Genomic DNA, 14,843 nt, shown 5'->3' with positions numbered 1-14,843 from the left:
TGATTGAAAAATAATCACTGATGATTTGACTGGTAACTACTTTCGTTGTGGACCAGCTGACAAGGCTGAAGGGAAGCTGTTGAGATCGTGTGAGCTTGTCCCAGGAAAGCTGGCACAGTTCATGAGTTGATCGGCCCATTTTATTTCTCGATAGTGTATGGTATCGACAGGTCCTAAAAGGTGTGAGAAGATTAGTGTGGAGAATGTATACGAGACAGAAATATAAAGAACAAACAGCCATTTTCAAAAGCTGGGTTCACCAAGTGTGAATTGGCAGTCTTTTTCCACTACAGTAAGGGGAGTTGTTGATGGGGACAACTTTCCTTTACTGCTCGTTTTAACAAGTTAGGCAACATGTATGCAAGGAGATACAACATTTTCTTTCATCAGTTTTATGTATTGTAGCAGCCTCAACAAGCTGCCAGAAATCTAAAAGATGTGCCCAAGTGAGAGGAGACAGTGAAATGCAGCTGCAATGATGTTTTGTATTGAAGAGAACTTAGCCTGCCAAGGCCAGTGCAGCCCTGGACTAAGGAGCTCGCCCAATAAACATTTTTAAATTTTAGTTCCTATGAGATGTAGCATTAGTATTTGATAAACCACTAATGCAAAATCAGCCCTGCCGTGGTGGTCTAGTGGCTAGGGTGCATTTCCGGTGCGGCAGCTGCATTTCCGATGGCTGCTGACCCGCAGGTCGCGGGATCGAATCCCGGCTGCGGCGGCTGCATTTCCGATGAAGGCAGAAATGTTGTAGACCCGTGTGCTAATATTTGTGGTGCACGTTAAAGAACCCCAGGTGGTCGAAATTTCCGGAGCCCTCCACTACGACGTCTCTCATAATCATATGGTGGTTTTGGGACGTTAAACCCCACATATCAATCAATTAATTGAAAATCAGGTTGGGAGATACTAGCATTTATTTAGTACAATTGATGGTTTAAAAACTAGCATTGATTTAGTACAATTGATGATTTATAAGCGCATTAAATGTGTGTGAACATAGGGGCACTTCAGTACGTAGGTACACGCATGCTCAAAAGTACCAGTTTTCACCCACGTTTAATGTGCTCACTACTTTGAAGACCTTTCCTAGAGTGCTGCTGTCATGCTCACTGCCCTTTTTTTTGTGTCATAAGTTTGAAGCAATGGAAAATTAATTGGGAATGGTGTATTCAGCCTGAAACATTTTAGTCTGATGTTTTTTAATACAATGCAGAAACTTACACTAAAATTTGTACAATATGGCAAGTAATTATGTAAGCAGTTTTCACTAATAAGCTAAGGGCTCACAGCCAAAAAGTTGCACATAGCAACCACTTACATGTGCCATTGGCATAGGTCGGCAAAACTTGTGGAGCTAACTTAGACTCTGGCTCACAAAATTTTTTTTGAGCTGGCCTCACTCGGACTCACACTCACGAAAGTTTTCTTCAGCCGGACTCAAACTCGCCAAAACATAACTCATACGAACTCACTCAGACTCTCGGCTTGTTCCAAGTCTAAATGGGTCCGTGTGAGTTGACTCATGAGTCTGTCAACCTAGAATTAGCTTCTTCGACCTTGGTGTCAATACTGTTTAACACCTATATCTCATGTAAACGGTGCTTTTCTTGGTGCCGCTTGACATAGTATTTTCGAAAACGAGTTCTGAGTGCTTTCAAACTGGTAAGGCAATTTTTTTTAAAAGAGATGACAGCATAAGATATAATAATAAAGAGATGCATTGGAAGAGTTGGTGGGGGTAGGCCACCCTGCCCCCTCTACATTATTAACCCCTCAAATAATAAATATTGGCCCTGCCGAATCCCGGCTGTGGCGGCTGCATTTTCAATGAAGGCAAAAATGCTTGAGGCCCGTGTGCTTGGATTTAGGTGCACGTTAAAAAACCGCAGCTGGTTGAAATTTCCAGAGCCCTCCACTACGGCATCTGTCATAATCATATGGTGTTTTTGGGATGTTAAACCCCTCGTATCAATCAATCAATAATATTTAAACGGTGTATAAACGATACTGTTTGGAATACCCGTGAGCAGGAGTGAGTATAAACGAGAATCCAGGTAAGGCTGATAGTAATGCTGAAGATGATTGGGCCTTAGGTCAGCAACAAAAAACTGAAACTCGTCAGACTCACTCAAAAAATTTAGCATTTTGGACTCCCTCTGACTCAGACTCGCCAAAGTTTTCCTGAGCCGAACTAACTTGGACTCACTCTCACGAAAATTTTCTTAAACCGGACTCACTCGTACTCGGGCTTTAAAAAATATTACTCACTCAGACTCAAACTCGCGGCTCGATCTAAGTCTGAGTGAGTCGACTCGTGAGTCGCCTATGGCCGTTGGTCTTGCCTACGCACCGCGTCGCTCTTATTTTTGAACTAGCTTTTCTAAAGTTTCCCAAGACACAACATATCCTTACGGGTGAGAGATGTTTATTGTACAGGCGGAATGATGGATGGTTGCATAAGTCAGGCCTGGCACAGAACACATTCACTTCTTTTTCCACTATCCCACTTCAAAGAAAGTCCTGTATTATTATGTACAGGTTTTTATTTTTATTCATTCATTTACATAATGCAAATTTTTTTTTTTCCGTAAAGATGCTTTGACAGGGAGGAAGCTATATTCGTGCACGTTTTCTCCGTAGATGCGGAGATACCTGCTGCAGCAGAGGTAACGCTTAAATCTTCAAGTCGCCAAAAGCTCAACTTTTAATTGCCAACTTGCAGTTGTTTATGCAGAAAAATTGAAGGGTGTCAAAATTAGTGGCATACCCACTTTTTAGAAACCCTGGCAAAGCCAAGTTTATTGTGTATTGAAATTGTCGATTTAAGGCCCAGATGTAAGCCCCTGCAGGCGCACGGGATATGCAGCCGATATACTTGTTACGTTGGACCAGAACTGCCTGTGACGAAATCTGAATACAAGCATGTCGCAGCAAATTATAGTAGGGGGAAAAACAGGTCTGAAACACACACGGGGACCACTTATTCGTTTTGTATGATGGTTATCTGGTCCTTTCTCAAATTATATAAAGTAGGTGCAAGGACATACTCTGCTCCTACAAGAAGCAGCGCTGCAGTGGCTACTCTCGTAGAAAATGCGGTAATTTAGGTTTTCTTGCGGACAGTGTGAAAGCAACCATGCAATGAACACCGAACGTATTGTGCTCAAAGGCAAGGCGATATTCATTGGTGCAAGGACGATGACTTGTCACGATGCACCTTAAAGTTCGTCATTTCTTTATCACGGGAACTTTTCGGTCTGGTGCAACACTGCGGCAACCTCTCCTGCGCACCTGGCGCGCCCAGTTTCGATATTGGTTCTTGAGTACAACCACCTGCCCTTGAGTCGATTATTATCTCAAATTAAGAGTGATATCTTCCGATTAAAAATCTGCGTATTTCATATATAATGTGACGTCCAAAACCTTTTTGACATAAACAACTGCACTCGTGCTAACAATAAAAGGTAATTACTAGTTTTCGTTCATTTTCCTTTTAAATATTACTTTAACAGCACAGCGGCAAAGTATTTTCTCGTTGACGTAGAGTTACGATGACGACAGGTGCCTATGATGTCATAACATCTTTACACACATGCAAAAGTTTTGCATCGTCTTCAATGTCACCCTAGCTGTTATTTCTCTTCCATTTTTTTTTTCAGTGTGGCATTTTACATAAATATATATTTGTAAAGATACCAAGAAAAATAATTCAGCCATATATGCTGTATATCTGAAGTCATCTATCTGAAAATTGCCAATTACTATTATTATTATTATGAAAAAAGTGTGCGTTATAGACATTTTTTGTTTATTTTTAATTAGTATTATTTAGCTAAATTTCTAAATATCGACTTTGGCAAAGAAATATGGGATTTGCAAAGTTCGAGAGCGTCTTCGGAAACTCTTGTTACATATTTTGGGATGAAGAAAGTCATGTGTACCATTTTTTTCCCAAGCTTCAAAGAAAACCTGCAAAATTAAAAACAAAAAACTTGCTGCTCTCAACCATGGCTCGAGAGAACGTATCGGCTGCAGCCACGACTCACTGGCTCTATTGCAGCGATGGGCCGATAAGTTGGCGGTGGCGAGTGTGTGAACTCAAAGGTTCCTTCAAAAGTTTTACACACATGCATACGTGCGTGTCGAGACTCCCCACGGTGGACGGTCGTGTAAATGCCGGCCACTGTTCCAGTTTCCCCATTAAAATGCGCCCCTGACGATTAGGAAGTGAGCGCACAACGCCAGCGAACCAAGCCACCTGCTGGATATATGAAAGAGGAGTCCGAACTATAGAGCACTGAGCCCGGCTCATTATATCCTTATAAACTGGAGATACAGAAATAGACAGAGGGAATTGTGCCTGCCCACTCGATCGTGCACTATCGTTGAACCAATTACAGTAGAGACCGCTTATAATTAAGTCGCGGGAGTCGCAAATATGCGCACTATAAGCGGTACCGCGTTATAACCAAACCAACCTTTTTCAAGGGCCGCACTTGCGCAAAACGTGTTGAGCATGCAGCTTCGCGTTTCCGAGAATCGGAACATGCGATGCGTGCTTGCTAACATTTAAATTTCTGAATGTTAAAATAATGCAACGTCCAAATACACGCGTTGCCAATGAAATTAACGCGAATGGGGAGAGGGAGAGGGGGGGGGGGCGTCTAACAAATGAAAGTGCCATCGCGGAAATTCGCCGACTACCAGACAGCCTCGATTATGCGCATTACACAGAAACTATGTCGAATCCCGTCCCAAATTTGACGCGTTGAAACGTGCACCCGATTTAAAACATTGCAATCGAATCAAGAACCACTGTTTGAGCACTATACACGTGCCACCCTCTTTTTCATTAACGATATGTGTCCCTTGCCGTCAAGTGCGGCCACCGTAAAAAGTTTCGTTGATTCGGTACCAAAGCGCAACATAGATTTACGCATCCGCTACCGATCGAAGCGTAACCAATGCCGATTAGGCCTAGCTTGCCGTTTGTTATGTTGTCGCGGAAAGTTTGTCCAAAACAGGAATATTCGGCATTAAAAAGATCGCGCTAGCACTGAACGAAGAACAGCGTGCGTGATACGAAGTTCGCGTTCACGGCCGGGAGATCGGCAACGACGACAAGTCGCCAAGCTAGCTTACGTACGACAGCGCCCTGGTAGCAAAAGTGAAAGCTCGCGTCATAAAACCGTAAAATGTTTTCAATTTACGGACGAGGAAGCAAACACGATATTTGTTGCAAGCTCGATAACGACGACGTCTTTCCCGACAGGAAACTGTTAAGCGCATGCAGTTGATAAGGACGGGATCACACGTGCCACGTTGAGCGGCGGCGGCCGAAGCCACGCTATAGCGACGTAGTATACGCTCTAGCCTAGAAGTGTGGAAGTTTGGGCTAGTTGGTATAACATGACAATAGTTATAGCGCGAGAAACAGAACGGCGACAAATAGAGTAGCGCTCGTGTCCTTCTTGTCTCTTGGTCGTCGTTCTGTTCTGGCGCTATAACTAACACTGTAGCCGCGTCGGCAATGGGGCAAAGGCTTATCGGTCACCGAGGAAACCGTCCTCCTCTCTTACTCGGCGAGCCCGCGCAATGTCACCCTGTCTTTTTGAAAGACGATAGTCTTTCTTGAGGACCTTCGACGCAGAAATTTTGATCTGTCTGTCTGTCCACTCTTAACGGCATCGGGTACTTGAAACGGCCGACCCCATCCGCAGCGCCCACCTATATGTTGCTCAAGGTTGAGCGTTCATGCTTGTGAGATTGTCAATTAAAAAGCAATTATTGCGCATGGCTGGGGCACCATAGCAACACGTATATATTCTAGTATGTGAGCCGTTTACTAGAAAAGGCATACATAAGTAACTTTAAGGACCATAGCGATTATTACGGTGTGCTGACCATGCAACGCTTGCACGGAAAGACTAGCGTTTCCGACGCTTTACTAAAACGAGACGGTGGTGGCACCTACCCGTCGCCTTGCGTTCTACACCTTATCACCTCTGAGATGGGCGCGCACACCCGTGTCAGAGCCACGTGCTTTGTTTTCTAAAAACACTGCCAGATGGCGCTTATGTCTCACGTGTGACGTGACTTTATGCGCTCGTTCGCCTCCGCTGCACGCTCGAGGCACTCCACAGCCCCTCCAGAATAACATTCACCGATTTTCTTGCGCAGAACATCAAATAAATCTATTGTTCACTCTCTCCGCCCGCAAGACTATCGTCTTTCGACGACATTTGCAGATTACATGCAGATACGGGGGCAATTTTTTAATTTTCTATTTCTTCCCTCCGCCCTTTGTTCGTTCACTCCGTGTCCTCTCCTCCTCCATAACATCCTCGTTCGCTCCCCAGCGGCGCATTCAGCGCGCCTCCTTATGGAAGCGCACTCGCTACCGCGTTTGTTACAATTTCCGGCAACCGCATTATAACCGTTATAACCAGTCTTCCATCTTGGGGGACTGCATAATAAGCGGTATGCGTATACTTGGGGTTCTATGGGAGAGTAAACGGGAGTAGAAAAAGACCGCATTGTAAGCGCTTCTGCACAATAAGCGGTTACGTTATAAGTGGTCTACACTGTATACCACCTCATTACATTGATTGAACTAGTAGTATTACCACCTAAAACCACAGATATTATTGTCTTTATTATTAAAGTACACAGTACGAGTAAAATGGAAGCAATACAAGATAAGTTAAACTTAAAACAAATGGAAGAGGCTTGTCCTGCAGTACACCTGCATGCAGTGAATGCTGTAAATGATGGTAAGACAAATCTTCATACATTGTGGGCAGAAATATAAATTTGTGCATGTGGATGCTTTATTGCAGCGTGGACTAATTCTGCGAGCAAATTGTAACAGACATTATCATAGTTCTGTGCTATATGTGTTTTCAGCTGCCAATTGTTCATCTTAAGTAACCTTTTTTTTTCTTTTTTGGCTGCAGAACTTACAGAAACGGAGTAGGCGAGGTTTTATAACCTCAACCTCTCCACATGAAGACAGCTATAACATAGAACAGAGAAATGTTAAAACATTGCAATTACGAAGGTCAAGAAAAGACAATTTTTAAACGGGAAGAGCAACACAATTTTGAGGTGCGCAAATAAATAATTCTAAAATAGTTGTTCAGTGCTCAATGAGAATACTGAATTATTTCAGTTAATTAACGGGGCACACCAAGAACTGTGAGCTTGTATTTATAAAAAAAGAGATAATTTCATTTCTAACCCACGAGTGCAATTTAAGGTTGCAAGAAGACAGGATTCTGCCTCGCACTGTTAGGCAACCTTGAAAAGACGCGCTACGCGTTCTAGAATATTTCAACTCGGGTTCAAGCAATAGGTGCGATGAAACACCGACTTTTTTTAGGTTAGAATGAAGCACGCTTGCACACAACGTGCAGGGAACTTTTCACGGTGTAACAAACTAAAACAAAACAAAGAGCAGAGACACAAACAACTCAACAATAACAACAACAAAAATCATTGCACTTCCGCAGGCTAGCTTCTCCGCAATGCATAAATACGAATCTTAGTTTTTCTGCATGTAGCTTCATTCTTGTAACGTTAAATCGTCGTAGAGTGTTTAAATAACAGATATGTCGTTAGAACCACTCTAACAGCATAAACATTAGCTTTAATAAGCACGTACTTTTCATGAACTGAAGAAGTGCGACGCACGTGCACATTAGCTGTGCAGAGAAGCTTAACTATGCTCTGGCCAAGAGTTCGTCTACACGTCCACAATTTTCGAGCAAATCAGCAGCAAATCACCATGCCGAAATGTGTTGTAAGCAAACGGAAAGCTGGGGAAATAGTGTTTCTGATATTTTTTTCGTATGTGCTAGCGTATGTACACTGCGTTTAATCAGTATTTGCGCGCCGGCAGCCCGACGAAAGTGTAAGTCGGACATTAAAATATTGCGATCATGACGCGTGTTTTAAACACAACGAACTGCCATTTATTCGCACAGTACTCGTATTAAAATTTCAAGCAGGTGTTTTGTTTTTGCGGCATGAAACGTACGCACTCATCCCAAAAAGCTCGGGTGACGTACTTCAATTTTTTTTTTTATAAATTCGATTGCTTTCGTTCTGTCTGCATGCATAAGAAGCGATTTAAATGTTGCAGCGGGGAAAATGAGCAGCCATGTCTGTTTTTGAATAGAATAGAAACATCTTCCGGGCTTGCACACTGAACTTCCATTTCCATAAAAATTAGCAGTTAATTACAGATAACCCGCAACGTGCACGAACGCAGTCAGAGAGCATACATTTTGCGCTGCCCAGGCCGTTGAAATTTTCAAGCAGGCTTCATCGAACAGACATTCCTAGCGATATTAATAACGACAAAAAGTCAGTGGAAACGCACCTAATTCACACAGGCGCCAGTTCATAACGCTTCTCATTCAAAGCACTTAGCTGACACTCTGAGTATTAATAGCGATCATACGAAACCCTCTAATTGCAAAATAGAGGCAACTATGAAACGGCTAGAAAGGGTGGTATGCCGACAAAGCACAATCAACGACAGTCACACCCATCATAACGAAAGCGACGAATGTTTCTCCGCAATCTTTTCGGTTTCTGATGCTTGCCATAGAGTAATATAAAATGTCTCTATGTGCTTGCTGCGAGCAGTCCCGCACCTAATATTAACAGCGTTTTCTAGAATGCAAAGCTTAGGGACATAACAAAGTGTTTTTAGTGTTCAATTATTTAACAGTTGCATTTACCAACGTTTATTTTTTTAAATATTTTTGATATATAAAATGAGCCTTTGATTTATCGACCAATGGTGACAGGAGCGGCGATGGATGTAAACATGGCCGATTAGTGATGCTGTATTTTGAAGTGCAATATTGGAGCTCTCCCTATTTTCACGCGTCATCATGATGTTTTGGTTAACATAGACAGGTGATGTGTGCGACCAAGTCATCTACTGATGGTCCAGTCGACAGCGACGGAGCTTTTCGCTACAACCCTGGTAAGGATCTTTTTCACAGCGAAGAGTAAGCGCAGAGTTCTGCTCTAGCCTAACGGTACTACATGTCAGATCGATCCTTCCTAGTCTGATTTGCCTTCGAATGCAGAGAGGTGGCCTGCCTTCTTAACAGGCTTGTAGGAAGGGATTGTGCGATCAGTTTTGGGCGTTCTTTTTATTCGTGCATTTGTTGCCATTATTATAATCGCATCACGAATTATCGGTGCTGACAGCAGTAAATACTTGGTGAAGTTGCACAGGACTAGAGTGAGCTAGAGAGAAGAAAAAAAAGGGGGGGGGGGGGGGGGGGGGATGAACCTGTCAGTTTTACACGGTTTGGTGTTTGGCGTAAAGACTGACGCGTAAACTGCGGTATTATTAAGACCAAGTAATTAATTATGGACGTGCTGTAGTTAAGTGGTTTTTTTTTTGTGCGTTAGAGCACCGTTATGCGCGTTCGCTGCTGCTGCTGTATCTAATTTAGTTCAGCTGTTCTGTGGCTTGTGCTAGCCCATACATCGCTCTGATGTGTTGCGCCTGCTCTGGACGCACAACTTGTATTATATTGTCGCTCTGTAATTCACCGTGTCTCTCAAACTGTGCATGCAACTTTGTGCCGTATTCGACTTTACTAGCTATCAATTAGTTGTTGCGCGCCATTGAAGATCGGAACGCGCAGCTCGATTAACTGTAATAAAGCCAACAACCTCGGTGTTTTTCTGTTCGCGAAGCGACTAGGTCTCGGACATTAATTGCATGACAGTCTGCAGTTAACGGTTTCGATAATATCAAATTGAGATGCAGTGTTGTCTGTCAGACGTTTGGCATCAACTGGGAATGGCAGTGTCATAGGAATTATGGGCATTTCGTGAAACTTCCTTCCCTTTCTTGATAACTGACTGAACAATACCTACTGACTCACAAGCCGATATTATTGTAAAAGCTTAAAACCTGTAGGTGATAATGCTGAAGAGAAGACATACTGGTTTGTGCTTTTCTCAGGACCCTCAAGGATGATGGAGGGAGCACATGAACTACTACCCCTCTTGCAGGAGCGGCACATCATATTATCTGGTTGGTTTTTATTGTCTGTTTCCTGACTAAAGAAAAAAACACAAACTCTGATGCCAGTTTACATTGCTTAATGTGTTGTATATGATATGGTGCTATGCTTGAATCTGACTTCTTTTGTTATGGGCAGATGGCAATTGCCCCTGTGAAGTCATTTGATCTTTACAGGTTGGGTTTGTAGTCATAAAAAATTACCTTTGCAAGGATGGCGGTTGTATTCCCAATGTCACGTAACAGCCTTTGTCAGCTGTGCATAGTAATATCATGATTGCTTTATCTTGGGATTTGTGCAGAGCTCAGAAAACATGAAAAGGGCAAAATAAGTACACAGGACATGCACAGGGAAGTGCACACTTGGGGCACTTTATTTTTGGTCATTTTGTGTTTTCATTGGACACTGCACAGATCGCATGCTGAATATGCTATGCTTCGATAATGAAGCAGAGGAGTGAAACATCAATCTTGCACTTGTAGCATCATTGAAAGATGTGCATGTGTAATGATGTGTCATCAAGAATTTCTTGCCACTGTCATTTATATGGCTTGTGTGATATGGCTTTGACTTGTACTTAACTCCTGTATGCAGCTGTGCATGCTTTGCAATTGCTTGTGTTGGCAACAAGCTCTTGAAGGATGGCTTGATCAAAACTTACAGACAGAATTTGCATTTTGATGCTTAGTACTGTTGTATAAAATGGCTGATTGAAAAGCTAGTATGAAGCTGGGAAAATATTAAGTAGTGGATGTCTATTTTATGAAAAAGTCATTGAGTATGAGGGAAGTTGATCAGTTTTTTATTATTCAAGAAGGCATTTTTCGTAATGTGCATTCAAAGTCTACCTCAATTCACGACAAATATTTATCGTTTTGAAAATTAAGGTGACTTCAGTGTACTCTTCAGGAGCACATTGAACGAATCTTAATTTCCTGACATATATTTGTCTCCAGATTGATAGCAGAAGGATGGCAGGCTCAGCATACTAAATGTTTGGCACTGAATAATTTATATGCTGCTATTGTATTGTGCTCAAGCACCATTGCTAGTGCCTAGCATATCATAAGCTTGAGCATGGTAAGAAAATTTTAAATATTTGACTTTCAAGCCTTGCAATACATATATGATATTATATTTGTATTTTTCTCTTCGATGTAATTAGTTTTTTGCACTTCTACCCTTCATACTGTGTTTTTACATACTTGGTTTTTATACAGTTGTATTAAATCTATTGGCTTGAAGTTTTCTGCACTGATTCCTGTGGAATAAGTTGCTTTGAATATAGTGTGTTTCATGTATTATTGGAGGCATTTCTGATGAAAAACATGGTTGTTCACTAACTTGCATACAGCATAACATGGAAAACTAAAATTTGCTTTGAGAAACCTCATTTTCTGAAGATCTATGCAACACATGGAGAAGTGGCAACGGATAAAATACTCTCTAGGAATGCTACATCTACATGTAGCATTCCTAGAGAATGCTACATCTACAAGTGTTGGGAATTTCAAATACTCATCAGATAATCTCCACTGTTCCTATCATATTTAGTTTGAGAGTTTGTTACGTAAATTATTCATCACTGTACATCGACATTTTTCTTAGACTTATAGAAAAGGTTAACACTTCTACAAGTCCTAAATTGCCCATAAACAACCTCTAAAAATACAAATAATGAGCACATTGTTATCTCCTGGCATTTCCCCCTTTTTTTTGCACGCTTTGTGATGCCAGCAGGTTGACTCACTGGACGTCATTAGGGTACAAGCTCTTGATTGACTCGTACATGAGGGATATCAATTGGGAATTGTATTTTGCCATGCTTTGCCATGCAGTCACATGCCCATTTTGCCTTACTTGCACTTGACTATTTTGGGCAATAAAGTGATTTCACTTTGTTCAGTGTGCTTTACACTGCACAAAAATAGAGAACAGGGCATAATCAAAAAGTGGGAAATACTGATGGACTGAATACTTGGTACTTACATTGCCCACATCTCTTGAAAAAAATGAGCGGCAAGAAGAGATAAAGCCTGTAGGAAGGGCTGTGAAAATGAGAAACTTCTTTCTCATTTTTTTTTAACTTGGAGGAAATTAGGTTACCTTTAAGAGAACAGGGTAAGCCCTATATCGGCCATGTATTTTAGGCCAACTTTATGTACCTTTTCTCCATAACCATAAAAGTTAAAGTAATTATTTTACTATCATTGTGATCATAAGCCATTCCTCTTCATACTGAAGCAGAATTATTCCTGAAACTTGTGATGCTAATCTTTTTGTAATTGTTTTACTTGAGATACTTAATTATCACCCGTTCATTGGTATTAGATGTCGTGCTGAAAAAAAATTACTTTCTCACACAGGAATAATTCTGCTTCAGTATATTCTATAGCACGTTTTCTAAATACTGCCTAAAATCTATGTTTCTAGATACAGTGGCTGCTGAAAAAAAAGGTACAAAAGTATAAAAAAAGCATGTTATGAGATAATCGCATGGAAAATATGCTTTATTTCAAAAATAACACTAAATAAGTGCCAACTGAAAGACCTTTTTAATAAGCATCAGCCATATACTTTTCACGAATGTAACTTTTTCTTTTTGAGTTGAGGCATCTGGCCTGGCGGGCCTCCTTTGTCGCCTGCTTCGCAGCCCTGTCATAGAAGTACTGTTGACGCAGGTCAAGTGCAAGTGCAAATTCAAAACGAGTTCAGCACATTCATACAAGCTTTATTGCCATTATTAAAGGTGATTACAGCGTCAAGACTGCATATGTTTAGCGTTAGGTGTCCGAAAAACACGTTTTTTAGAGTGCGCTCCCACACGATATTGTTGAACGACTCGTTGGGGTTTTGAGTTTTCCCATGGAGGCATTTCTGTAGTCATTCAGAATTAGCAAGTTGCTCATAAAATGACTTAACAGCCTCAAGAACAGATGTCGGAAAGTGTTCTTTGTGAACGAATGGTTCACCACTCAACTGGGCTTTGTTGAATTTGCACCAGGTATCACCGTCCTTTAGGCAAAGGCTGTAGGATGGATTGGTATCTGTTGATCCCATGTGGAAATATGTGGCCCAGACACCCTTTAGCATGTCCTCTGAGCAGCCTATATTTCTTCTAATGGTGAAACCATAATACTTTTGGAACTCTGCAAACAACGCATGCAAACAACACGTGCAAAAAAAAAAAAAAAACCTGCAAAGTACTTCTACCTGCGGCTAAACATTGGCACATTGACTCGGCAGATGAAGCACTTGTTGCCAGACCAAATGTCATTCCCACTAAACATGTCAAAAAATTAGTGCTCTTCATTTTGGTGCATTTTTAGCTGCCCAGGTGTGCACTCAGGTGAAGGGGATAAAGCAGGCCACCTCATGGGTCACAAATTATGTGAGATGTATGTCACGCTAGAACAAACAAATGACTGATTCTGGTTCAAAAAAAGCTGCAGATTTCAAATTGTGCAAAAAGAAAAAAAAAAACGGATTTTTTTTTCAATCCTGCGTGTCTTCGTCCAGAGTCTTGTTTTCACTTTCTGCCTGGTCCTCTGTATTTCTTAGTGTCCACTATACCTCCAGACCCTCAACTCCACATGTGTCTTTCCCTTAAGGAGCCAAGATTGGTGCAAATGAGTACTGTTATAAAGGATGCTATTGCAGGAGAGTTGTAGTGCATATTTTAAAGGGATGCTGAAGAGCAAAACAGTTTTTCTTCTATGAGTAAGTTACTCTTTCACAATTTGAAACTCACTGTGTTTGCCATAACAAAACTCTTGAAAAGCAAGAAAATATGCAAAAAAGAAATGCAGATGGCCACAGCACCTTGGAATTTCCGCACCAAACATTGTTAGGTCCTTCCTAGTTTTTAATCTATAAAAATGAAGTTCATTGTCCTCTGCGGGTGCAACACGTAACGTCAATGTCGCCAAAAGATATGTCACACGCTGCGATTGCACTCTCTTCTCTCGTCGCGACGAAAGCACTGGAAGCTAACTAGGAAGAGATGGCATAGGGGAAAAAAATGTGTCACGTGCGCCTCGTGACCTTGAACACTTTTTCTCTTTTTTTTTTCTTTAAGTACGTGGCTTTTCAGTGTGATTGCATGCATTCGTGTAGACAATTCCCGTCCTTCTGGTGTGGCCTGAGTAACGGCCGAGTGTGCCATGCTCAAATCAGCCAGTGACTGATACAATGGCTGTGACTGGTGATTTTGGAGCTTGTTCTGTCATTTGCCAAGAAAAGCAAAAGCAATTTTCAGCTAGCTTTTAAAATCTATTGTGAATCCTAGGCCATGCGCTGCGCTATAATATTTGGCTCGTGTGTTTTCGGGAGCCTCGACTGCCGATCAGCAGCGTTTTTTGACCATACTCCGAAAGTGTTGCAGGGCCCTTTTAAAACAAAAACCATTGTGATCCAGTAAATTTAGCCATGACTTGTATATCAGACTGAAATAGTAATGGTTAGAGTCCTGAAAGAGTAAAGGTGCGAATCCTATTTTCAGTATCCTTATGTGTCATCTGAAAGAGTAAAGGTTAGAGTCCTATTTTGAGTATCTTTATGAAATAGCACTTCTCTAAATACTCCCATTGTGACTGGTAGGAACATATTATAATAACATTTAAATATTTGCTCTATCACTGACGAGTACACAGTGCTGTTTTTTTCCTTATGCCTTTGTGTTCATGCCTACAAAAGAACACAACGTATGTTGCATGCATTATATTTGCCATATGGTGGCAGGTTGGTTTACATCCTGTGCTCATTTTGTGTGTCCAGCTCATA

General features: G+C 41.5%; 1 protein-coding gene across 3 annotated transcripts in view; it reads left to right on the top strand.

The window, feature by feature from the left end:
• The first annotated feature begins 8,822 nt into the window (after window positions 1-8,822).
• The window catches only part of trio (trio Rho guanine nucleotide exchange factor), a 458,133-nt gene continuing 452,112 nt past the window's right edge, over window positions 8,823-14,843 (top strand). For all 3 annotated transcript variants that reach the window (XM_075876473.1, XM_075876472.1, XM_037427115.2), the window contains exons 1-2: window positions 8,823-9,001; window positions 10,001-10,072. In XM_075876473.1, the coding sequence (XP_075732588.1) occupies window positions 8,935-9,001; window positions 10,001-10,072 (139 nt within the window). In that variant the 5' untranslated portion in view covers window positions 8,823-8,934. The remainder of the gene's footprint in view (window positions 9,002-10,000; window positions 10,073-14,843) is intronic.

The sequence above is a fragment of the Rhipicephalus microplus genome, chromosome X, assembly GCF_043290135.1.
Source record: "Rhipicephalus microplus isolate Deutch F79 chromosome X, USDA_Rmic, whole genome shotgun sequence".
Taxonomy (NCBI): Eukaryota; Metazoa; Arthropoda; class Arachnida; order Ixodida; family Ixodidae; genus Rhipicephalus; species Rhipicephalus microplus.
The sequence above is the reverse complement of the archived record's forward strand: the minus strand, read 5'-3'. Positions and strand labels throughout refer to the sequence as shown.